This window comes from Globicephala melas, chromosome 20, assembly GCF_963455315.2.
Source record: "Globicephala melas chromosome 20, mGloMel1.2, whole genome shotgun sequence".
NCBI lineage: Eukaryota > Metazoa > Chordata > Mammalia > Artiodactyla > Delphinidae > Globicephala > Globicephala melas.
This window is the reverse complement of record NC_083333.1, coordinates 49,764,742-49,790,740: the sequence shown is the minus strand read 5'-3', so window position 1 is coordinate 49,790,740 and position 25,999 is coordinate 49,764,742. Positions and strand designations below refer to the sequence as shown.

General features: G+C 39.5%; 1 protein-coding gene across 11 annotated transcripts; it reads right to left on the bottom strand.

The window, feature by feature from the left end:
* Positions 1-1,247: 1,247 nt before the first annotated feature.
* TUBD1 (tubulin delta 1) lies at positions 1,248-25,850 on the bottom strand. Of its 11 annotated transcripts, none has more exons than XM_030881773.3 (9): positions 25,555-25,850; positions 24,592-24,807; positions 22,854-23,001; positions 21,856-22,072; positions 20,898-21,129; positions 16,046-16,210; positions 9,087-9,227; positions 7,554-7,737; positions 1,248-5,558 (listed from the first exon to the last, which is right to left on the bottom strand). In XM_030881773.3, exons 2-9 carry the CDS (start codon positions 24,761-24,763, stop codon positions 5,450-5,452), a joined length of 1,368 nt encoding a protein of 455 aa, XP_030737633.1. In that variant the 5' UTR covers positions 24,764-24,807; positions 25,555-25,850; the 3' UTR covers positions 1,248-5,449. The 11 variants fall into 11 exon arrangements, with proteins under 11 accessions (XP_030737633.1, XP_030737632.1, XP_060146848.1 ...); XM_030881772.3 differs by having other exon boundaries at positions 25,628-25,850; XM_060290865.2 differs by lacking the exon at positions 16,046-16,210.
* Positions 25,851-25,999: the final 149 nt, after the last annotated feature.

Genomic DNA, 25,999 nt, shown 5'->3' with positions numbered 1-25,999 from the left:
CAGGTGTGCGAGTACTTTGCACAATTTTAGAAGGAAAAAAAAAAAGCTGAAAAATACTGCTTGTAGAAAAATGTAGAGATCAAAGAAATTTGCAGATGTTCTGCATTTTCTTCTTCAAACATAATCTGTCTGAGCATAAAAGACATCCCTGGTCTCTGCAAGGAAGAAATAAAAGGTTCTTTCATACATAAATGATCTCCTACTTTATACACCTCTTTTCAGGCTGCTCCCAGACTTTGTGTTTGATATATTTACTAGTCTTCCCTGCAGTAGGCGATGTTCATTAGAAGAACATGTTGAGACAGTAGGACCCCAAAGCTATCTTTAACTTCTCCCTTCCTCCTCTGCCCCTGGAGCATCCTATAATTCCTACACCCTATTTCTGTGATAGTTTACAGAACGATGAGGATGCCTATTACTTCCACCCCTTGTTGCTGCCTTCTGATTCATTTGACTTATTCCTCCGTTCTTCAAACTGTCTCCAGGTCTTAACGTCCTTTGAAAAATCATTTTTGAGTTATTTTATCTTTATGTTGGTTTTTTATGGCTTTGCTTAAAAAAAAATGCAAGCCAAAGAAATGCATAATATAAAAAAAGAAGGAAATCCCCTAAGATATTATCCCAAAGAAATTACTATGATATCTAGCATGTGTCCTTTGAGTCCTGCTCAAAAATGTTCGGAGCCTCCCATTCTTCTTGGTCTTGGGATCCTAGCAGTGGGGGCAGAGCTGGGGCAGGCAGGATCATTGGGGCGTGTCTCTCATCTGTATCTTCAGGTTAGTGATAGTTCCACCTCTGTCCTTACTGAACAAAATTAAACATAACCATGTAGATGAATCTATGTGTTTCTCATAACCACATTTAACAGTCATTTCTGTCAGCTTTGTCTACTACAGCACACAGAAAAGAAACAGTGGGAGAGGGGGAATGGCCAAACATTAGAAGGCTTAGAATTCCAGGACAAGGAATTTAGATTTTTTTTTTTTTTTTTTTTTTTTTTTGCGGTACGCTGGCCTCTCGCTGTTGTGGCCTCTCCCGTTGCGGAGCCCAGGCTCCGGACGCGCAGCCTCAGCGGCCATGGCTCACGGGCCCAACCGCTCCGCGGCATGTGGGATCTTCCCGGACCGCGGCACCAACCCGCGTCCCCTGCATCGGCAGGCGGACTCTCAACCACTGCGCCACCAGGGAAGCCCAGGAATTTAGATTTTAGGCAAGGACTTGCAAACAAAGGCAGTTGTACACTCTTTTAATATATTGTTTGAATTTATATTGCCTTAAGTGGCTCTTAATTATATAAGATGACTTCAGAAGCAGAATATTTTTAATTACATTTCCAGGTCCTTAGTTTCATCTAATAGTTGTGAGATCTATTGCTAATATGGGACCTTTAATAGGCTTTATTGTGTGTCTGTAGTTTTGCAGCTTTACGTCTCTTCCACAGTTTTTCAGACGTTTATATTAATCTGTTCAACAAACAGAGAGTCTCTACATGAGTCAAGCATATGATCTGCAGCAAGGAATATACCAAATGGTGAACTCCTAAAGGGCAGGGGCCAGGTTTACCTCGTTTTTTTATTTCCCCATCTTTGCACAGTGTCTTAACTTGCAGGTGTTCAATGGATGTTTGTGGAATTAAGCTCATATCCTGCCTCTTTCATACTGTTCACAGGAGCTGAGCTTAAGCAAGGCCCTTCTTTTTTTAAAAAAAGGAAAACTTCCATCTTTCTGCCTCATGTCATGTTTCTTACTATCATGTTCCCATGAACTCTCACCTAGTAAGGATAAGCTTTGTTCAACTCCAGTTTCTACAATTCCCAGGATTTTGCTCCTGAAGTGTCTAGAATAGCTCTGTCCAATAGAAATATCATGCAAGTCATATATCTAATTTTTAAAATTTTAGTAGCCATACTTTAAAATGTAAAAAAAACAGGTATTATACCAATTTGAATAAGTTATTTACCTTATTATGTCCAAAATATCATTTCCACGATTTAAGATATTAATATTTTACATTATTTTATTTGTATTATCTTCAAAATCCAGTGTGTATTTTACACTTACTGACCACATGTGGCTAATGGCTACCTTATTGGACAGCCAATATTGGACAAAAAGACTGGACAAAAATCTTTGAATTTCTGTGTACTTACCATGTAAATAATTAAATTCATAGGACAAGAGAGCCATGAAAGTATCCATTGTATTGGCTCCATCATTGGCAAAGGAGAAAAATTCAGGTAACACAGAATTATTTGCTAAGAGACATGTAATTTAGCTTCTTGTTTCTTTTCATGCTATCTTGTAAGCTATTCTTAGATTTTTTATCATTAGGTAAAGTCCATAATTCAAAAACCATCGAGTATTTCTTTTTTTTTTTAAATGCTTATAAGCTATTAGCAGTTCTTTGGGAATCATCATCAGTTCCCCTGACCTTCCTTTTCATCTCTTCCCTGGCTTCACTGGCTCCCTAGAGTCTAAATGATTAGGATTTTCTCTCTTTTCCCTCTTCTCCCTTGAATGCCATATCTTCTGCAACACTGACCCAACACTGCGTTCTCCAGAAACTTAAAATATTTACATTGTTTATCTTAACATTCCTGCTAGGGGAAATGGGATTCCATTTATTAATAAGGTTGACATTGCATCGTCTGAGACATTTCAGAGTGTAGGAGTAGGAAGTTATTCAGTTAAAAATATAAAGCCAGATTTTTTAGCTCACATTCCTAAAACCCATAGGAAACAATGTGATTGATACAGATGAGCAAATATCTCTTAAATTAAATAACTGATTATTTGCAAAAATGACAAGTTAGTGGGCAAAGCCATATTTGGAAGGTAGGTGGAAGAACAAGGAAGGGTTGACTGCCAAACCTTGAGCTCATGCGGAGAGAACAGTGGGATGGGAACATATGGAGCATGTTTTAAAACAAAATTTTGGACAGGAATGCAAGTGTGATAAACATGGTGGTCAGGAGAAGAATCACTGGTATGTACACTGCACAGTAAAGTCTACAGAGCCAGTGAGGAGGCTTCAGACAAATTTAAAGCCTAGACTAAAGGTCCCAGTTCACGGTTCTTTACCTTGTACCACATCTTTACTGTAAAAAAGAAAAAAACTGAACATGGACATGGGCAAGATAATAAGCAATAATTAGGAAGCCAGAATCGTAGCACCAGGCATGGAAAGAAACTTAAGTACCTTGTAAGCTTCTTCATTTAGACTTTGTGGTATTGATCCCCATATACTTAGCATTTGTTCAGTGCCTGGCAGTGAATAGATACTGGTTGAATGAATGAAGGGACTGAGAATAGTGAATCATGGGCACACTTACTGAGTTCTAAGTGACAGGTTAAAGAAAGGAGAAAGGGATTGTTGGCTGACTGAATAGTAGTGGTGAGGGGTTGCGGGGCGAGTACTCAAAGCTAGAAGCAAGAGGGAATGAATGGGAAGAAACAGGTTCTACCGCTTAAAGAGCTCTTAAGAAAAGCACAAATGGGGGAGAACGAAAAGGTTTGAAATTAAGAAACAGTTTGAATTTATACTGTACTCACTGCCTATAGGGGTGACTCTTGGCTGTGTGGGATAATGTCTGAGTGACACACATGGTACGCCAGTTACCCAGTAATCTAAGAAATTACATGTTCAAAGCTTTTGGCTCTCTATGCCCAGGAAGTTATGATTCTAATGTTGTCCTGGCTGATTGGCCGTTATCTCCACACAAATCAAAGTACATTTCCAATGCCACCCCTTATTTTGAAGCTTTGGCATCAACTTCTTTGTGTTAATTTTTAAGTTATCACAACTCTAATAGCAAAAATTTTTACATTATTCCAAATAGACAAGAAAAAAATTTCAATGTAAACATTTAAAACAATTTTGCAAATATTTAGGTATCCACACACACCAAATAATGCAGTTGTGCATGAAACAATAACATGCATAAGAAAGGGTCAACTCACATAAGTGAATGGCTCTGTGTAATTGGAGTTTACTTCCAATAGTCACCTGCCATTGATTCCATGAGTTGCCAAATTAGAAATATATTTGTCCAATTTGGTACCTCATGCATGCTTTTCTCAAAATATAAAATGATTTCAACTTACGACCTTCTTTAAGCTTAACTTGTAGCAAAGTTCGTCAGAATCAGCCTACCCCCTAGTGAGGTAATTTGGTTACAGATCTTCATTAATGCTGGTTTAGTGCGGGAAATTGTTTCAGTCTTTGGATCTCTGCAATGCTAAACTATTACTTTTAACTTTATTTTGTAAAAATTACAATCTCATTATTTTCTAGTATTCTTGGCTTAACAAAATACAGCAGTGGGTGTGCCTTTTAGCAGTTGAACAGACCACTTTTTACATTCCTTAGAAATAAGATATGGTTCAGTATTTTAAATCATAGCAACAGTTGATAAGAAAAACAGCAAAAAGGTAATCATTTCCATATGGAAAGAAAAGGAAGAAACCACTGGTAGATTTGGCAGAAAGGGCAAAATGTTCCTATTTGTTTGCCATTTTACATTTGTTAATACATTGCATGTGATGTGTTTTATTGAACTACCCCATTCCCCTCAAACTCAGCTGCAAATTTCCAAATGTGTTCTGTCCTTCTGAATGAAACCAACATCTGTATGTGTCAGTTTCATCTAGGACAATATTTACTTGGTGGTAATTTTCTCAACATAGTGAAATTTTGGCGAAAGCTCTTACCCCTTTTACTGAAAGGAATATAACCGTCTTCCACACCAGCTAAATACCTGTAAGTAATTTTAAAGCACTGGTTGAATAAAATCAGTCTCTGCTCTGGCATTCTAAGATCTAAAAGAAAAACCCAATTTTCTGATGCCCAGAAAATTTAAGAACAGCAAACAAAGGAAACATTTGCTTATTTACTTTTGTATTTAAGCATGATATAACGTTTATTAACAAAGTCCTGACATTTATTTTTAAATAGCTGCTTAAAGTGGAAAATCTTACCGTTTTAGAATAAAATATTCAAAAATAGATGTTCACCCTGTAGCTTTTGACAACAGCTCCCTCTTATGGTTCAAAACATTCACTTCAAAGATGAATATATTTAAATACGGAATTGCAATTTCTTAGCTTAAAATTGTGCTATGAAAGTTTAGCTCATACTTAGTGAATGCTTTTTGGAATAAAGAGGGAAGTTTCCTTTTCTGATAGTTCTAGAGTTCTAACATCTCAGCAAAGTATTCCCAAAGTTCTTTAAAGAAGTACCAATATTTTTTCTTACAAAGGAAAATTTCAAGTAGATGTTTTCATTGAAAACATGAAAGGTTTTTCTCCTTTTCTGTGGCTATAGTATGGAGAAGGAATCAGCATTTAACCTTGTTACATTAGCAGATAGGAATTTGAAAAACCTTACGGAGAAAGTAGTATTGCAAGTACTTTAGTCCAAAAATGACTTAAGGTAAATTTTCCCCATTGTTCAAAATCCGAGGTTGCAGTAACTAGCAATAACCTGTTCTAACAATGTGAAACTGTCCAAAAAATCCTCTTCTTCAATTCCAAATTTTGTGTACTGATGAATGTAGGCTCTGGTGAAAGAAACAGAAAATATGAAATAAAAATCTCAGGCAAACGAATAACTCAAAATCAAATAATAAATAGACCCTTCCTAGCTCATGAACACGTGCAGATGGCAGACTCTTTTAAAAGACTTGCCTTTGCTTCAATGTTTACTCCAAAGGTTAGCAAACTCTCAAAGTTTGTGTCAAGCTCCCTGTCTATTTAGTGTCCAAGAGAGTGACAATAAGAAGCACATAGGAGGGGAATTCCCTGGCCGTCCCATGGTTAGGACTTGGTGCTTTCACAGCCAGGGCCCGGGTTCAATCCCCGGTCGGGGAACTAAGATCCTGCAAGCCGCACGGCATGGCCAAAAAAAAAAGAAGCAGCACATAGGAAAAAGAAGCATGTTCAGATTTGGCTGTCTACCCAGCACATATTCAACACCCTACAGGAGATGACTGTGTTCAATATAAACTCTTAAGAAGTGCCTGAGAAGTTTTATCTAAGGCGTGAAACTGTAGAAACACATTGGTCCAGTTCTAGGAATGAAGTGAAGCCTCCCAAGTGTTTTTCAGACAACACTTAATTTTCACTAATGCCAGGTGATCCTCTTAATACCTCCAGTCCCCCAAAATGTTCTGAGGCAGGAGAAGTCATGTTAAAAAGAATATCAAGGGCAGACATGAACTAAATTGATGAAATAATAGCTGCTACCATTTAATGAGAGTGGGACGAGAACTATACCAACAGAGGACACAGAGTTCACAGTCCTGAGGAGTAGGGGTTTATGGAATGGCCATGTGCAGGATGGGGGGCCCTTGGGAATCCTAGCTAATCAAAGTACAGGCTTACCCAATGATTTGAGAAATTCTGCTTTAACATTAAGTAATTGTGGCAGAGGTCAGGGAACCGGATAACAAACACATTTCTTAGTAATCAAGCAGACATTTCTTAGTACCAAGTAGAGTTGAACTTGCAATGTTTCCTACTGAGCAAGATCAGGATCTCTTCCATTCTCAAGGATCTTATTTTGGAAAACTATCTTACTGTCCCTGCCTTATAGTGAAATTTCTACTTTACTTTCATTTCATTTAGAAACTACTCATTTAGGGACTTCCCTGGTGGCGCAGTGGATGAGACTCTGTGCTCTCAAAGCAGGGGGCCTGGGTTTGACCCCTGGTCAGGGAACTAGATCCCACATGCATGCCGCAACTAAGAGTTCCCATGCCATAACTAAGGAGCCTGTGGGCTGCAACTAAGGAGCTGGTGAGGCACAACTAAGAAGCCCACATGCTGCAACTAAGAAGCCAGCAAGCTGCAACTAAAGGAGTCCTGGAGTCACAACTAAGACCTGGTGCAACCAAATAAGTAAATATTTTTTAAAAAGAAACTACTCGTTTAGTCAACAACAACAATAATACTATGGAACAATTATTGAGCATTTACTAGCCATGCACTGTACTAAGGGTTTCTTACATTATCATCTCATTTAATCCTCACCACATATATCCTCTCTTTTGGGTCCATTGTACAGAAAAGGAAAGGAAACCTGAAGTAATGTGCCCAAAGTTTCATACCTACAAAGTACTTACTCCATGCTATAGATTGAATGTTTGTGTTCCCCCAAAATTCATATGTTGAAATCCTAACTCCCAAGGTGATGATATTAGGAGGTAAGGCCTTTGGGATGTGATTAGGTCATGACAGTGGAGCCCTCATGAATGGGATTAGAGGCCCATGAAAGCTCCTTTGCCCCTCTGCCATTTGAGGACACAGCAAAAAGACACCACCTATGAACCAGGAAGTTGGTCTTCACTGGACATTGAATCTGCCAGTACCTTGATCTTGGACATGCTAGCCTCGAGAAATGCGAGAAATTTCTTTGGTTTATAAGCTACCCAGTCTATGCTCTATTTGTTATAGCAGCCCAAACAGACTAAGACACTCCAGATCCTGCCTAGTGTTTTAACATTATATTATCTGCTTAAGGTTAGGAAAGGTTTGTAGATTTATTTTTTACTTACTTTGAAGCAAACATATTCCATGCTTTGCCCACAATCGTGTCAAGTGGTTTTACTAAGAACTGGCTATTGCTGACCAACGCTGCAGACTTCTCATATTTGCTAAAGGCTCGCTGGGTTTTCCACACACTGAAAGCATGAACAGGCTCTAACCAGGAAGTATAGAGAGCTGGATCTTTAAATGCTCCTAGGGTAAAATAACAAGGCACTGTTTACATCATAAATCATCAGTTTTTGAAACAAATTAATAAACAGATATTTTTGTATCCATTTTACCAGAAATCTTTTGTTTTGCTCTTTGAAACTAGCTTTATATTGCTTTAAATGATCCATATTCATCATAAAAAAAAAAATCCACACCATTCAGAAAAGTATTTATTAAGAAGAAAATTTAAAAGTCAACTCAACAGCTGAAATGCTACCACCCAGAGACAGACTATGAACAGTCTGCTGACCCGCTTTTGTACTATAATTTTACATACATGCCCTATGTAATATGCATTTTTCATTCACCAATATGTTGTAAACCTCTTTTCTGTGCCAGTAAATATCACTCATATTTTTAAAAGCTTCTATGAATATACCATAATTTCTTTAACACATTTCCTATTGTTGGGCATTTAGGTTGTTCCCAGATTTCTGTTAGTGTGAAAGATGTTGCAGTGAATATCTTTACACCTCTATGTACCTGCATCATTTGCTGTGGGTAAATTTTTGGAGGTTAGATTACTTTATATATCCTTTTATTAACTTTCTCATTTTAAAATCTAAAATGAAGAAAGTACACCATCTGATTGACTTGATCTCTTTTTAATTATTACTAGTTTTTTATTTAAGAGGTATTACAGGGATGAGATTGATTTTCTTTATATCACAGCTAGAAGCAGCCAGTTGGATGCTGCTGGAATCATCAGACAACGATAATATAATCCCAGAGACTTGCCATAGAAACACAAAGAAAGCTAAGAAGAGTACTGCTCTTTCAACCTCCTGAAAACGTTGTACCAATGCTTGTCACAGAGACCATTAGTTGTCCTGCAATACCTGTTCTCCCCTTCTTCTTTAGTAACAGAACCACCAAATTTTAACTGTGCTCATAGCCACCCCTGCAGCTAGATGTGGCACATGATTCAGTCCCAGTCGAAGGGATAGAAACACAAGTGTGGTGTGTGACCCTAGAGGACCAGGCCTGCCCTTCTTTGCTTATTCCTATGTGATTTGATGGCTGAAGTTCAAACAGATGCCTTGCACTAAGGACAAAGCCACGAGGTGAGGATGACAGGTCAGCCAGATTCAAGAAGAAAGAATTAAACTTGTCCTCTTGTTTACACCACATCTATTTTGGTATCCAGTCACACACTTACTGATACAATGGTTACATTTTGTTACTAAAATATGGAGTTATTATTTTCCTTTCTTTAAGAATAAATTCAGGGACTTCTTTTTTTTCTTTCTCTTTTCTTTTTTTTTTTTTACCACGCATACCATGTACATGTGCAAAACGTACATCTTAATTTTCACCTTAACTTTGCTTACCCAGCTCCGCACTATGTACGTCTTTCCCACGAAGGATGACCAAGTTAGCAATGGAAGTGTTAAAATGAGACTCCTTGTTGAGAGACATTTTACCACGCGTAGGAAGTCCTGATAAAGGAGGCCGTACCTGCCAATCAATACCTACCAAAAGAAAAAAAAAGAGCAAGAGATTTTACAAATCGCCTTGAACAAGAAGAGAAAGATGTATTATAGTATGTGTATTTTATATAAATTTCCATTTGATAAGTAAAAGTTGTGGCAGGGTGGGGTTCTTCTAAAAATTTAAACATTCTTATCTGGTTGACCTAAAGTGATTCAAACTACTCAGTCCTGAGAAAGGCATGAAATAGTCTTCATCGAATATTAAAGGACGGTGGTAGGTGCAAAGGATGCAATTCTACAACGCAGTAAAAAGAAAGTAACTTCTGACACACGTGACAATGTGGATCAATATCAGAAGCCTGATGCTAAGTGAAGCAAGCCTGACTCAAAAGATTACATCCTGTTTGATTCCATTTACAGGACGTTCTGGAAAAGGCAAAACCATAGGAATAAAGTTCAGGTCGATAGTTGCTTGGGGCTTGGAGTGGAGGAAAGAGGCTGTCTACAAAGGGGTGTGAGGGAACTTTGGAACATGGAAATACTCTGTCTCAATTGTGGTGGTGGTTACACCGTTTAAGTGTGTCAAGATTCATAGAACTATCCACCTATAAAGACTGAACTTCACTCTGTATGTCTCTATGAACAAATAAACAAAATACATATAAAAATGTTAAGGGATGTAGAAACACAAAGCAAAAATAGGATTGAAAATTGAGGGCTTCCCTGGTGGTGCAGTGGTTGAGAATCCGCCTGCCAATGCAGGGAAAAGAGGTTTAATCCCTGGTCCGGGAAGATCCCACATGCCACGGAGCAACTAAGCCCACTAGCCACAACTACTGAGCCTGCGCTCTAGAGCCCGCGAGCCACAACTACCGAGCCCACAAGCCACAACTACTGAAGCCCGTGAGCCACAACTACTGAGCCTGTGCTCTAGAGCCTGTGAGCCACAACTACTGAGACCACATGCCACAACTACTGAAGCCCGCATGCCTAGAGCCCGTGCACCGCAACAAAGAGTAGCCCCCGCTCGCTGCAACTAGAGAAAGCCTGCGCACAGCAACAAAGACCCAATGCAGCCAAAAATAAATAAATTTATTTTTTAAAAATATACATGATCAAAAACAAAAATAGAGGTGACTTCCCTGGTGGCACAGTGGTTAAGAATCTGCCTGCCAGTGCAGGGGAAATGGGTTTGAACCCTGCTCTGGGAGGATCCCACATGCCGCAGAGCAACTAAGCCTGTGTACCACAACTACTGAAGCCCGCGCACCTAGAGCCCGTGCTCCACAACAAGAGAAGCCACTGCAATGTGAAGCTGGCGCACCGCAACAAAGAGTAGCCCCTGCTCACCGCAGCTAGAGCGCACAGCAACAAAGACCGAATGCAGCCAAAAATAAATAAAGTAAATAAATTTATTAAAACAAAAATAGGGACTTCCCTGGCGGTCCAGTGGTTAATACTCCACGCTTCCACTGCAGGGGGCACGTTTGATCCCTGGTCGGGGAACTAATATCCCACATGCTGTGCGGCACAGCCAATAAATAAACAAATAAATAAAAATTAAATAAATAAATCCCAGATGGGTTAAAATTTAAATATTAAATATAAAACTATGAAAATACTAGGAAATACTAGAGAATATTTTTATATCTTTGGGGTAGGTAAGGCTCAGAATCTATAAAGGAAGATTTACAGGTCTGCTCACATAAAAAGGTAAAATTTCCATACAGTGAAAAATACCATACAAAAGACAAAAGTGATGGACAAAAATATTTACAATCCATGTAACAAAAAAGGGGTATAAATCCACAATATTATATTTCCTTCCATCCAAGTCACCATTGATTAGAAAAAAAATTAAATTATTCACTTAGATTATTAAATTTTACACTTATTGAAGAGTTCTTTTAGAGTAAGTTTATATTTTTAAAAATCATATATCATTCTTGAGCATATATAAAAATATATATGTAACGAAATAACTTAAGGTTTTCCTAAAACTTTTTCACATTCAGTGACTTTATCACTCTTTGTTTCAGCATTAATGATGCCTATGTGTTTTCACATTATTGTGCTCTGTGCCTCCAGAAAGTAGGTGGTGCGGCATTCCTTAAGGGAATCCATGAAAACACTAAGTCACTGGCTCTTAAACTGGCTTTGCAACCATGTAAAGCACATCTGCCTTTGACTCCTGCTTAAGGAATGTTGCTAAACTTGTCTGTTTATTATGACAACTGCCTCTTCCCCACCCTAGCGGAAAACTAAAGGTTTACTTTCTGGAGAGGATATGACTGAGAGACCCTAGTCTGGAGAACACCAGGCAGAGGTAAGGGCAGGAAACATACCAAACCAGGAAAACCATGTCCCCTCCCTCCTCTTCCCCCAGATCACTGGGGCTTTGTGTAAACCCTCTGAGCAGAATATCCAACACAACAGACAGGCAAATAGAATATCCAGAAGGACAAATGTACACTGGCTGGAGAGGGCAAAAAAAACTAGATTGAAGCAGGTCAGAAGGCTCTAGGGGAGATTTCTTAAAGAAGATGAAACTGACAGAATACTTGGATACAGGCAGACCTTGGAGATTTTGTGTGCTTGGTTCCAACCACCGCAATAAAGTAAATTATCACAATAAAGTGAGTCACACAAATATTTTTGGCTTCCCAGTGCATATAAAATTTATGTTTATGGGCTTCCCTGGTGGCGCAGTGGTTGAGTCCGCCTGCCGATGCAGGGGACACGGGTTCGTGCCCTGGTCCGGGAGGATCCCACATGCCGCGGAGCGGCTGGGCCCGTGAGCCATGGCCGCTGAGCCTGCGCGTCCGGAGCCTGTGCTCCGCAACGGGAGAGGCCACAGCAGTGAGAGGCCCGCGTACCGCAAAAAAAAAAAAGTTATGTTTACACTATACTGTAATCTATTAATTGTGCAATAGCATTATGTCTAAAAGGAAATGTACATACCTTAATTAAAAAATACTTTATGGCTAAAAAATGCTAACCATTATCTGAACTTTCAGCAATAGCAACTTTTTGCAACAGTAACATCAAAGATCACCGACCACAGATCACCATAACAAATATAATAATAAGGAAAAAGTTTGAAATATTGCGAGATTACCAAAATGTGACACAGATATGTGAAGTGAGCAAATGTTGCTGGAAAAATGGTGCCAATAGATTTGCTCAATGCAGGGTTGCCACAGACCTTCAATTTGTTAAAGAACACAGTATCTGCAAAGTGCAATAAAACAAGGTATGCCTGTATATCAAGAAAAAATTTAGGTAAGTAGAGAAACAGTGTTGAATAATTGACAGGTACATAGAAAAACTAAGCAAACAAGAAAACAAGGTAATTATTAACTCCAAAGAAAACAAAAAAATTATACAGGAAGGGAAAAGTAATCACAGGATATTTTGTTGCTCAGCTGTGAATAGCATTTACTTGGTCATGATAATGTAAAGCTGAATATCGATTTAACCCAGTGATGACACTTACTACCATGTCAGAAGGATGAGCCTGTCTAGAGTGTGTTTTAGAGCTTAGGGCCCAGTGTTGGAAAAAAGCTAAATCCTAACCCTCCATGGTGGAAAGTAAATAGGTAATACCTAAATCATTGAAAAATCTGTAAATGGCAATAGATAAAAACAGTAAAAGAAATAGCAAAAGAGTTTTGAAAAATGGTTACCTCTGGGAAGGAGACAATAGAAGAAGGTTATGAACTGAAAGTTTTAACAACCAGCTTCGTAGAATTACCTGACTCTTTAATCTATGTGCATATAATAAGTTAGGGCTCCTATATGGTAGAAAACTATGTAGCTACTAAAAAGAATAACGCATGTCTAAATGAATGAATTGGAATGAAGGCTACAAAATACTATGACGAAAGACAGTTGCAGAACAAAAAATACATATAATGTGATGCTAGTTTTATTTTTTAAAGTCTGTTTATATACACCCTTAGAACTTTGACTCTCTAGTCCTCACATAAATAAATTGATCCAAACTAGAAAAAATAAATCAACTAATAAATTTTAAAAATAAGGTGTTGTAAATTAAACTTAAAAATAAATAAGTAAAATCCTACACCTGTTCCACCATGGTCTGTTGGGGGTGGGGTGTACTTAAAGAGCTATACCCAGGAAATCTCACCTGAGGAAAGTAAATCCACACTGGCACCTGCTTTTAGATGACAAGATTCTGGACTTTAGGCTGATGTGCTAATAGAATGTGCTAATAGGCTGATGTGCTAACTCCGGGGGTGCTTGGGAAGGGTTAAGTACATTCTGCAAATGGGAGGACATGATTCATTAGGGGACAGAGGGCAGAGGGTGGTAGCCAGCCTCCAAGATGAACTCCAATGATCCTTGCCAGCTGGTATTCAGGCCCTTGTGTGGTCCCCTCCCCATGGGATAGGGCTGACCTTAACAACCAAAAGGATGCTGCAAAATGATGGTATGTGACTTCCAAAGCTAGGTCATAAGAGACATTGTAACTTCTGCCTTGCCCCCCTTGGGCCACTCATTCCTCCTGTTGCTATAGGACATGTAGAAACAGATACACGGCTGATGATGATCTTAATGGGGTCAATCTTCATAGAGAGCATTCTGATAACATATGAAGAGTTTTCAAACTATATCCTTCAACCTGGTTAGTGACATAAATATATTTATTCATATGTTCATATTTATATGAAAACATTTAAGTGTTCAAAACTCTATAACTGTGAAAAAATGGTGACACTCTGAATTCCTATATGGGAAAATGACTAAACAAACTGTGGTTTATCGACCTAAGAGGGCTCAGGGCACCACGTCTTACAGTACCCCTGAGGAACACTGTGTTCCTTGATAATAGGTATTGCCAGAAAAACAGGTCCTGTGGCCAAAAAGTTCAGGAAGCATTACTTAAGATGTGAACTTTCTACTTATCTCCAAACGTCAGGCACTATGATCTAAAGTCTGTAAGGTAGTACAAGTAAATATAGAGGAAATCCACTTTCATAGTATTGAAACCTAACTTACTGTAATTTGTGGTAAAATATATGCTCCCCAAATAGTACATAGTAGTGACTTCCAGTTAAATGCGACAGACTGAACATACCAGTTTACTCCCCAAATCTCACTAACAACACAGGGATTTTTTTAAAAGGCATAAACAAGAAAAAATGGAAGGAAAATAATGGCAACAAAAATTTGGAAGCTGGAAAGCAAGTGAACCAATGGTTACTGACTTAGCAACCAGGGAAATCTGAACTTTCTGTCCACAGTGGAGGTCCTGGAAGCAGGCCAGGCGCTTCTAAAGGAGGAGTAGTTAAAAATCTGTATGAGAGGCAGTGAGAGCCCCAGACCCTTCCCCACTCCTGCACTAGGGAGAGTGCCCCACCCTCCATCCGAGAAGAAGGTTTCTGCTCAGGAAAGGCTAAAAACCGGTGAGGCTGTGAAAATACAGCAGTAAACAAAACAAAAATCTCTGCCCTCATAAAGTTTACATTGTACTGAGATAAATGAAAGATCCACACTAAGGAATTCCAGAATGCTAGAGACAAAGAGAAAATCCTAAAAGATACAAGAGAGAATAAAACAGGATTAGGAATCAGATTGAAGTGGGACTTCTCAGCAGTAACACTGGAAGCTGGAAGCTATCGAGCAGTGCTTTCAAGACACTGAGTAAAAAATGATTCCCAGCCTCGAATCCTGGCCAATCAAATATAAAAGTAGGATAATGACATTTGCAGCCTTAAAATTTTTACCTTCCCTGTACTCTTTCTTAGGAAGCTCCTGGAGGGTACTATCCATGAGGGAATTAACCCAGAAAGAGGAAGATTTGAAATCTAGGAAACGGGCTAGAATAAAGAAGGAGGCAGAGATGCCAGTGCTGGCTGCTTATTAAGCCTGGAGAGTAACCAGTGCAGACTGGAACAGCAGGGTGAAGTCCTCCGGAAGGGATATCTCCAAGCAGATAATGCAAGTAATAAGATTACCTGATTGATAGGTCTGAACATGCTGAGAAGGGTTTCATTTTTATGGAAAAGTTTAGGGGTAAATTTGTAATAGGTACAAAGAATATCGACCAAATAAATTTAACTATTAACTCTAGGAGGAAAAAATAAACTGTACATGAAATAAAATGTAATCTGTGTATACAGTACATGGCTCAACTATGAATAATATCTACATAGCAAAAATAACACAGACAATGAAAACTGATCTAACCCAAAAGTATGCTTTAACTAGATTGGGAGGAGTGAGGGAAAGGTGTGTGGATGTGTATATCGGGGGTGTTAAGAAGATTCAGTTCTCAACTTCATGCTAGGAAGGCAACTGATAATATCTAAACCTGGAAAATAAAACAAATAGCGGAATATGCAAGATATTTAGAAATATGGGGGCAAATTCCAGGAGAAACATCTCAAAACACTGAAAGCAGTTTCTGCTGGGCTGAGGGGAAGTGTGGAATAGGCTGTTCTCTTCCTCATTATAAACTCATACTGGACAATTACTTGACTTTTTTTTTTTAATTGAGATGTAATTTACACACAACGCAATGGACAGATTTAAATAGACACTTAAGTGAGTTCTGACTCCTTGATTTTTTTAAAAAAACCTATGTTCATATATTACTTTGATAAAAATAAAATAAAAATAAATGTCACACTCATCTGAAATTTTTTTGAGAAATGAAACTGTGAAGTGATTAAGAAATCCTCCCCGGATGTTCTGGTGAGTTTTTTGCAGGAGCCTCCCTGGTCAGAAGAAGGCACCATTATTTCAACTGGATCAAGCCAGTTTATATTGAGAACTCCAGTAGAGGCATTTTTCCCAGCTTGTGGGCTGCATATTTTTAAAATACCCTTTACCTTCTTCCATTTTCGCATTAGAAATGAGCATCTGTCTCAAATGCTTGAGGAGGCCAGCCCAAGTAAATGTGCTGTATGCCAGTGAATTCTCAGACATTTGAGGAATGTTACGAACACCCAGCATCTTGAATTCTGGATGGGGAACTAAATTCTCCATTAAGTCTCCTGCAAAGAAAAAAAATCTGAACTAAATTTTTAAATTCCACGTTGTTTCCACTGACTCATACACAGCCATGATTTGATGGCTTGGGGGAACCAAATGTGTTTTCTCCTCCAAGGCCAAAATTGCTTAAAATGTAAATACAATTTCAGAGACGACGTCTATTAAAGACCACATATTTGCTTGATTTTGGCACCTATTTTAGCATGAGTGAAAAAAACACACTTTGCCAAAAGGAAACGAGAATTTCTTTTTAGCTAAGAAACTGGAAATGTCAGTGAAATATTTAGCTAAACCCCAGGAAAACAAAATAAGCATGAGACGTAATATGCTTTTATTGTCTGTCATTCAGTGTTCACTAAATAGTCCCTTAGAAATTTTCCTAGATCTCTTATTTATTTTATCTGGTTAAATAATAATCAGAACCTCTTAACATCAAACTTTACTGGGAAAGAAGACAGGATTAGTAACTCCTGAACACAGGAATACACCTATTTTTAGAACCTTGTATTTGTAATGAAACAGAATTAAGGAGAAAAGCTAATTTGTTTTTCATTCAGAGCTTATTTTATATGTTTTTAAAATATTTTTATCCTTTTAATATGTCATATATTTTATGTATTTTATATATTTTTTATATATTTATAGAAAATACCTAGAGGAGAAAGAAAAATCTTCTACCATAACATGAAATTTAAATTTTATGATAACGTTGAGTGCAAACTCATATCCTACGTCCTAATGTTAAGAACAAATTTTGACACAAACATCTACAAAATGTTGCACAAATTGATCCTATGGCTAATGGAGTTTCCTCTAAACATAAGAATCCTCTTCTGTAAAATACCTAGAGCTGAATCCTATTGCACAGCATGCATAAACAAGCAGCAGTCAGCAAGTAATTCCTGAGGACTAACGCACAAATTAATTGTTAAAATCTGCTTTCCCCCCCAGCGTTCTTGTTTACCCACTCTCATCTTAACCATTCTTGACTTTGTCAAACCCTGTTATGGACTGACAGTTTGTGTCCCTCAAAATTCATATATTGAAATCCTTACCACCAAGGTGATGGCATCAGGAGGAGGTGGGGCCTTTGGGAGATGAGGTCTCTATAAAAGAGACCCCAGAGAGGTCTCCCGTCCCTTGTGCCAGGTGAGAACACAGTGAGAAGACGGCCATCTGTGAACCTGGAAGCGGGCCCTCACCAGGCACTGAATCTACTAGTGCCTTGATCTTGGACTTTGAGCCTCCAGAACTGTGAGAAGTAAACTTGTGCTGTTTATAAGCCGGTCAGTCTATGGAATTCTTGTTACAGCATATTCCTACACACCTTGCGGGATCTTACTTCCCCAACCAGGGATTGAACCCGGGCCATGGCAGTGAAAGTGCCGAGTCCTAACCACTGGACCGCCAGGCAATTCCCTGGACCTAAGTTTTTAAAACTGAGCAATTGAAGGATCGAGGAGGAAACAGGCTTCTTCTGGGGGAAAGCTAAGAGATCTGTTTTAGACACATTATGTTTGGGACGACCCTGAAACGTGTACACATAGATGTTGGGAAGGCTGCTGGATATAGACATCTAGAGCTTAGGGAATTGGTCAGAGTTGGAGAGAAACTGGCCAGCTGGAGAAAACAAATGGTGTTGAAAGCCATGGGACTGGGTCAGTCACCTTCGGAGAAGGTTCAAGACCAGCATTTAGAGCTTAGGAAACGGAGGAGCCAAAGAAGGAGGAAAATAATGGGAATAAAAGGAATAGTCATTGAGATAAGGAGGGAAATCAGGAGAGGGGCTGTCACAAAAGACGAAGAGGAGACTCAGAAGACAAGGCATCGGCCATTCCAAATTCTACTGAGATAAAATAAGGACAGTGAACGGGCCAGTGAATTTGACAATGTGAACATGCTTGCGACCTATTAAGAAAAGCAGCTTTAGAAAAGTGATGGAAGAGAAACTAGATCAGAGTGGGTTGAAGAGTGAATAGATGGTGAAGAAATGAGGACAGGGAGAATGGAGGCCCCTTTGAGGACAGTGGTTCTAAAGAATGACAGATAAGTGGGGAAATCACGAGAGGTGATGTCAAGGGAGGGCTTCTTTGGTGTGAAAGATGCCAGAGAGCCGTTGTAATGGCAGCGACCCAGGAAAGAGGGTTAATGACATGTGAGGATGAGAGATGAGTGAGGAATTAAGTCCCTGAGAAGACAGAGGGAATGGGACCCAGAACCCAAGCGAGAGGCTGGCCTTTGATAGAAGCAGGATACTTCTCCCACTGTGACACAAGGTGAAGGGCAAGTGTGGACCCAGTGCCCTATAGTTTGTACATGGTAGTGGGAGTCAAGAGAGCGCTCATGTAACTGATGGCTTGGATTTTCTGAGGGCAGTTCACCGAGTTCATCACAATCTCCCCAAGGAACAACTGGACCAGCCTGCAGACTCAACCTCCAACCAGCTCTCCACAGGCAATGAATTTTTCAAAAATAAAGGTGATTATGCCAACAACCTCCTTAAAATCCTTCAGTGGCTTTCCCCTGCTCTGAGATTAATGAGGAGGCCTTTAAATGGCTTACAAGGACCTGCAAGGTCGGCCCCTGCTCACCGCTCTAGCCTCAGGTTTCAATCATCCCCCACACCATTCTCTGTGCTCCAGTGACACTGGATTTCTCTCTTCCGAAAGGGCCACGCTTCCTTCTGCCATAGGGTCTTTCCACATGCTATTCCCCCAACATGCTACTCCCTTCTCCCTCCCTTTGCTTAGTCAACTCCAAGTCTTCATCCAGCTTTTTGCTCAAGTGTTACTTCCTCAGGGCAGCCTTCTTTCACCTCGTCAGCCTAAGTCTGGTTCCTTCGTGACCCATTCTCTTGGATCTGTACTCCTTTCCTTCAGAGCATTTAACTCAGTTTTTAATTATATGTTCTTAGTGTAATTATTTGTTTAATGTGAACACAATGTCTGCATTGGTTCCCCACTGAATCCCCAACATGTAGCATAGTGCCTGGCACATAGCAGGAAGCCAATAACTACTGGTTGAATGAACAGATGCACAATATGGTAAGTACTGTGGAATGCAGAGAAATTAACAAGACACATGTCCCCAAGGAAGCTGCAAATTAGTAGGGACTATAAAACATGCATATGACAGATCCTCTAAGGAAACACATGGTGCAGCATCTGGGAAGGGGCCAGAGGGAGATTTACTTTTGATTGCATATTCTTTTGTACTCCTTGAATAAATGTGTGTGTGTTACTTTTAAAGATAAGCAAACACACTTAAAGAAATAATAAAGGCAGAAAACATTAAGTGACATAAAAGAGATACAGAATGCCACAGGAGTTCAGAGAAAAAGGGTTACTTTAGGTAAAGGTCTCAGTAGGAAAGCTTTACGGAAAAATTATCACTTGAATTGGACCCTACAGGAAGAGTAAGGTTTCAGTAGAGGTGAAGAAGGGAAGGAGGAAGTGATTTCTAAGAAGAAGGAACACTGAGCAAAGGGACCAAGGCAGGGAAGTACCAGATTGAAGAAAAAAGTGGAGACAGGATGAAAAGTAGGTGGGGAATCTATACAGAGGCGGCAGAAGGTGATGAAAACGGAAAGTTAGGATTCAGGGCATAAGGAATTATGACAAATCTGGCAGGTAATGCATGAGCCATAGAATAAGGGTTAAGTAAAGTACAGGATTAGATCTGTGCACTGGGGAGGCTCATTTGGGGCCAGTGTGCAAGACGGATTGACTGCAGGGGGAAGAAGCAGGCAACAGGAAGGAAAGCAGTAATAGGACCACCTTAAGCCAGGAGTGTCCACGTAGATGTGAGCTTTGGTTTTCATGGGAAAAAAAAGGAGAGAGAGGGAGAGGGAGAGGAGAATAAAGAGAACTTTGTATTCAGGGGGAGTATGCAATATTAGTTGAGAGATACTGACCAAGTGAACCAATATCAGAGAGAGGGAAGTAGGGAAGAATGCAGACAGCTGGCAGAGATGGTACCAACAGTCTGAACATACTGATGAGATATGAGGACAGTGGGAGAAATCCAGGTGACAGGAATTGAGGAAGAGGGGGCTGGGGAGTGAAGACAGGGAAGCAAATGATGAATCCATTCAGAACATGCTAAATCTGAAGAAGCAGATGGCAACTAAGAAAACTGGGATAGGCAACTATTTGGGAAAGAGAGTAGGACTGGGGGTATAGATTACGGAGTTCTCTGCATCTAGATGATTTGAATGGATAAAGCACCACTTGACAAATAACCTGAAAAAAGAACCACTTCTGTACGGAGTGATGAAAATGATGGTTGTGCAACTTTGTGAATATGCTAGAAAACACTGAATTGTACACTTTAGATGGGTGAGTTGTATGGTATGTGAATTATATCTCAAAGTTATTTTTAAAGAACAAAAAAAAGGGGATTTCCCTGGCGGTCCAGTGGTTAAGACTTTGCCCTCCAATGCGGGGGGTGTGGGTTTGATTCCTGGTGGGGGAGCTAAGACCCCAGGTGCCTCGCAACCAAAAAGCAAAACATGAAACAGAAGCAATATTGAAACAAATTCAATAAAGCTAAGCTGCTCTTTGGGAAGGTTTTCGAAATGAGGGAGACCTGAGTATATCTTTAGGCAGAGGGGAAGAGCCATAGAAGAACAACCTTCAGGCTTTCAGAACATCAGACTTCTCTACGAGTAGCACACAGGAGGACAAATACCTAGTGGGTTTCTTCTGTAGTGAAATGAGCCTTCCCCAGAGTAAGTAGGCTGGAACACACTTCCCAGCTGATGTGCGAGGACTTGATTTATATCACGGAAGGAGATCTGCTTGATATTCATCAGTTTCGCACAGATCTTATGAACAACATCATTCTCATGAACAAGGAGGGCATCTGAAGATCGGTACAAGTGAGAAAGTGTCAAAATGGAATTGTAGTTCTGAACAATAACCTGGAGGAAAAAAAAGGTCAAAGATAAGAAAGGCAGGAGAGAACAGTGGTTAAGAGGGTAGACTCTAAGGGCATCCTGCCTAGGTTCAAAGCCTGGCTCTTTCACTTTCTAGCTATAAGATCTTTGACAAGTTATTTAATCTCTCTATGCCTCAGTTTCCTCGTTTGTAAAATGGGGATAATAATTATACCAGCCTCCTAGAGTTGTAAGGATTAATGATAGAATGCAAGTAAAGCACTTAAGAACAGTGCCCTTACTGAGTAAGGGCTCAATAAATGATGACTATTACTATCACACTTTCTTCCTACATCATTTCCTATACTGACTTATTTCACCTCTGTTTAATTATTTCTCCTACTAGGGTGATCAATAGGAAATTGGCCTATACAGAAATTTCCTTTCAATGGAAAGAAATGAAAATTCTTTGAAGGTTGGCAATGGCACGATGAGGCCAAGGTCCCTGCTTTACATGCTGTAGCCAGAGGGACTGAACCAGGAATGGGTTCCTGAGAGAAGATGCACAATTGTCTTCTTCGGAATTTTTATGAATAAGGACACCTCATTTGTTTGGCAAAGTTAAATGAATTGTACATGAAAGTACCATATTGTATAATCATTCCTTACACAGTAACTTAACATTTCCAAAGAAAGGGTGAGATCAATCTTTTACCTACATTTAACTGCAAAGAATACAAAATATAAATTTTTCAATTGACATGTTCATACCTCACCAGTTCCATAAGGCCATATAATCTGATTCATTTTCAAAGAGTTTGAGTACTGATCTTGTAAGTTCTGTGTAACGAAGGCTCCTAGCCCTGATCCTGTGCCTCCGGCCATACTCATTATGATGAAAAAACCATTCAAAGAATCGCATTTCTCCACTTCCTTCTGGATTAGGTTCATTATAGATTCTTCATGCCTAGGTCCATGAACAGAGTATCTATGCAATGCAAAAGAAACAAACACCTTTCAATTTAACCAGAGATGGAATGCAGAGAAAGATATAGGATAGCAAAGGCTTTTTAATCCTATGGAAGTGAACTAACTCTTAAGAAAGGTACAGGTACCTGATTGATGAAATTTAAGATACACAAGTTAAATATTTTTAACAGGTGAATAGGACTGCTAGGAGAGTAAATTTACTGAGAGTAGAAAATTCTCTTTTATAGTCCATTCCTTTAGGCTGGAGACTTCAATTACCAGGTAGTTCTGCAAGTTTACGGTACAACATAATTCATAACAATACTCCTAAAGCAGTGGTTCTAACTTTGCTGCACATTAGAATCACCTAGGGAAGCTCTGAAAAATCCCAACATTCAGACTTCATCCCAAACCAATTAAACCAGAATTTCTGGAAGTGAGCCCTAGGCATTGGAATTTTCCAAAGAACACTAGGCAATACTACTGCCTTGGCATATTTCCTATTAACTGGAATACCTGCCAGACAAAGATATTGTATTGACAATAAGTTAGCTGGCAGAACAACAGTGAAGAAGTGGAAAACGTTGCTGCAAGAGATCCTTGGTTTCATCATTACCTGAACCTTAAGCATAGATGTACACGAGACAGAATGAGCGTCTTCTGGGTGAAGTCACACTCTACATTTTAAAACAGCAATTTCAAAATTATGTGTTTGGTATATCAACTGTGCAGTTGTAACTATACTATTAATCAACTATGCAGCTGTATCTAAACTGAAAATCATGAGGAATTATTCTTACCCATATGCCCAGTTGTTTCCAGAACCTTGTTTTTGACAGAAGCATGAATGCTGGCCATATTTCCATCGGCCAGAATGGGCAGCCTTTGACAGTGTTTGATTGATAACTTTAGGTTCCATGTCAACAAGTACAGCACGAGCAATTGGAACTAGAGAGGGAAAAAAAATCAAAAGAAAAATATTGCACGTGGCTTATTTGGGTTAACTCAGAGCATAAACTTCTAGGTCCAAAAAAAAAAAAATCAAAGATTGAGGATAGGAAGAACTTTCCTTCTGCTTAGAAATTCAGGTGGGCAGCAGCAGGTATATGCAGATGTGTCATAATGCCTAGCATTGTGCTAGGCAGGTTGAATAAACGTGGGCTAAAATGATGACTGGGTCAAGTCTACAAACATCTGTTGAGTGCTTACTATGTGCTATGTACTGTGCTGGGAACACAGAGACAAAGACAACATCAATCCAGCCCTAGGAGGACCAGTGGGAGAGATAAAATACATCAACACTTAATCACAGTATGATGTGATATGACCCACAGCAAATCCACACTAACAGAGTAGTATTTTTATTCAGAGGTATAAAAATACCAAGGGCAAAAAAAGCATCTCAGGATTACTGAAGCAGAAGATGGAGAAAGAGGGGGTATAAGAAGTGATGGATGGGGAGAGAAAGCAGGCAGGGCTCAGATCTTGGAAGTCCTTGTATGCAATGCTAAAAACCTTGAAATTTACTTTATAGGCAATGAGAAACCACTGCAAATGCTCAAGCAGGGGAGGAAAGATGTCTTTTTTAATACGGTAGTGTGGACGATAGATGTGATAAACACAAGAGACCAGGCAGGGAAACTCAGGAGGATTGTCTTGAAACAGTCCAGGTGAGAAAGGACAAGAGCCAGAACTAAGGCAATGAAAGTGAAGATGGAAAAGGGAGAAGAGTTTCAAGAGATGAGTAGGAGGTAAACTACGCAGACCTTGATGTCTGATGGTATGTGGGCAGTCAGAGCTAAGTTTTAAAGGAAAAATAATGAATGCCCTTGGGTATGGAGATGTTGAGTCTGAGGGACACATGAGAGACGCAGGTGATGTTCACTAATCAGTCTGCAGCTTGGAAGAGATGCTAGGCTAGAGGTTTTGAGAGTCACTAGTATAAAAGATGTAGCAAAATTTGAGAGTCACTGAAATTGCCCAGAGAGAACTATACAAGTGAGGACAGAAGAGAGGCTGAGATGCAACCACTGGAGAAGAAAAGTTCAGAGCCTAAGCAGAAGGAATTTCAAGGAGGGAGTTTTATAGTTAATGTTATCAAATATGGTAGAGAAGTTAAGTGAATTAAGAAAAGAAACACAGTTACTGGCTCTAGGAATTAAGAGATCATTGGGAATTTTTCATAGAACAGCTTCAGTGGTATTGTAGAGCAGAAGTAGGATTACAGTTGGTTAAAGAGGGTTCTCCTTTGAGAATCTTAGATGAGAAGGCAAAGAGATGAGGAAGGAAAAAAGCTATAGTCAAGAGCTAAGTTTTGTTTGTTTGGTTGGTTTTAGATTGGCATGATCTGAGCATGCTCACGTGCTGAGGAGAAGATGTCACTGGAGAGGCAAACGTTAAGATAGAAACAAAGGGCTGAGAGCAAAATCATTCCGTAGTAAGATGGAAGGGGACGGGGTTCAGACACCACGTGGAGGGTCTGGCCTTGAAGAGGCTGGTTATGTCAGAGTAAAGGAGAGGTCTGTGGACCACACATACCTCCATTTTCCTCCTCACTGAAGAATCTTTCTTTGCAAGATGCTTGATATGCCTCATTCTCCCTTTTAGAGCAGAGTCCCTGGGGACAGTGTGAGTCACTAAATAAAGCATCAAACACTTCAAAACCAATCTGATTGCCACATTGACCAAGCTGCACTGTTACTATTGACATGCTGAGACACAAACCAGGCTTACTCCCCCAAAACAGTGAGCAACCTGTAATAGAAAAAATAGAGTCTTTGAGAGCCACTACATTACCAATAAAGAACAAATAAAATGCCATATATGTGAATATACATCACTAAAAATATAATTTGTAAGTACTATATATGTCTATGGTGTTATAGACACAATAGCTATGTTGTCTAAGGAGCCAATCATTCAAGGAAGTTGGTTTCGGGATTCAGGGTTACTCTACGCAAAACCATTCATACACAGCTCAATAGTTTCCAAAATCTCATTTGTAATCGCTATTTTCCTAAGCATGCATTTAAAACAAACAAAACAAATTCTGGTTAAAGGAATTCGTAGTGTACAGTTCACACCACAGGGACAGAGCGAATGCAGAAGTGAGCTCAACAGTAGCACATTTAATTAACATTAATTTTCTCTCTTCAAAATAATGACTTTCTCCACCAATCGCCTTTCTGTTCTGGTAACTACAGTAACACAAGAAAGTCTTTGTATTTAGCTCAGATAGGACAGCAAGGAAGACGAAGCTTGGGGAAAAAAAGACCAGATGAAATATTAGAGGAAGTATCCACTACTTTTAACACTGAAAAGAGACAATTTTTGGTAACGACCTCACACCGGGTCTATGCAGCACTGGAAAGAGCTGTGGCTTGTAAGCCAGACTCTGTACTTAACAATTATCAAACAACCTTGCAAAAACAGGTATCGTTATTTTCATTTTACAGAGAAGGAAACAGGCTCTGAAAGGTTATGCGACTTTCGCATACTTACTGCACTAGTAAATAGCAAAGCCAAGTTCTCCCTTTCTACGCCGCCCCAGGAGTTCCCCATTAACCCCACTCACTGACAGCCTCAGGATCAGCCGTTTCTGTCCGGTTCAAACTTCAGAGTGGCAACCTTCTCATTATGCGCATGCTCACTTTCAATACCAAAAACATTACAGAGAACGAATGCGCATGTTCCACAGACGACGAGATTTGTTGTGGGTTTTTTTTCCTATTCCGAAAGGTTAATTACGCATGTTCAATTTCAATTTATCAACTTCAGATATGGTACGCATGCTCACTGTCCATCAGACGCTTTAGCTGAGAATGCGCATGATCTGGCTTCCGAGCGAGACTTCGGCTGGGCTTCTGCGCATGTTTCTGCCAATACCTGGCTCCCAGCGATAGTTCTACGCATGTTCATTGCCCACGGTTTGGCTTCACAGAGTCCT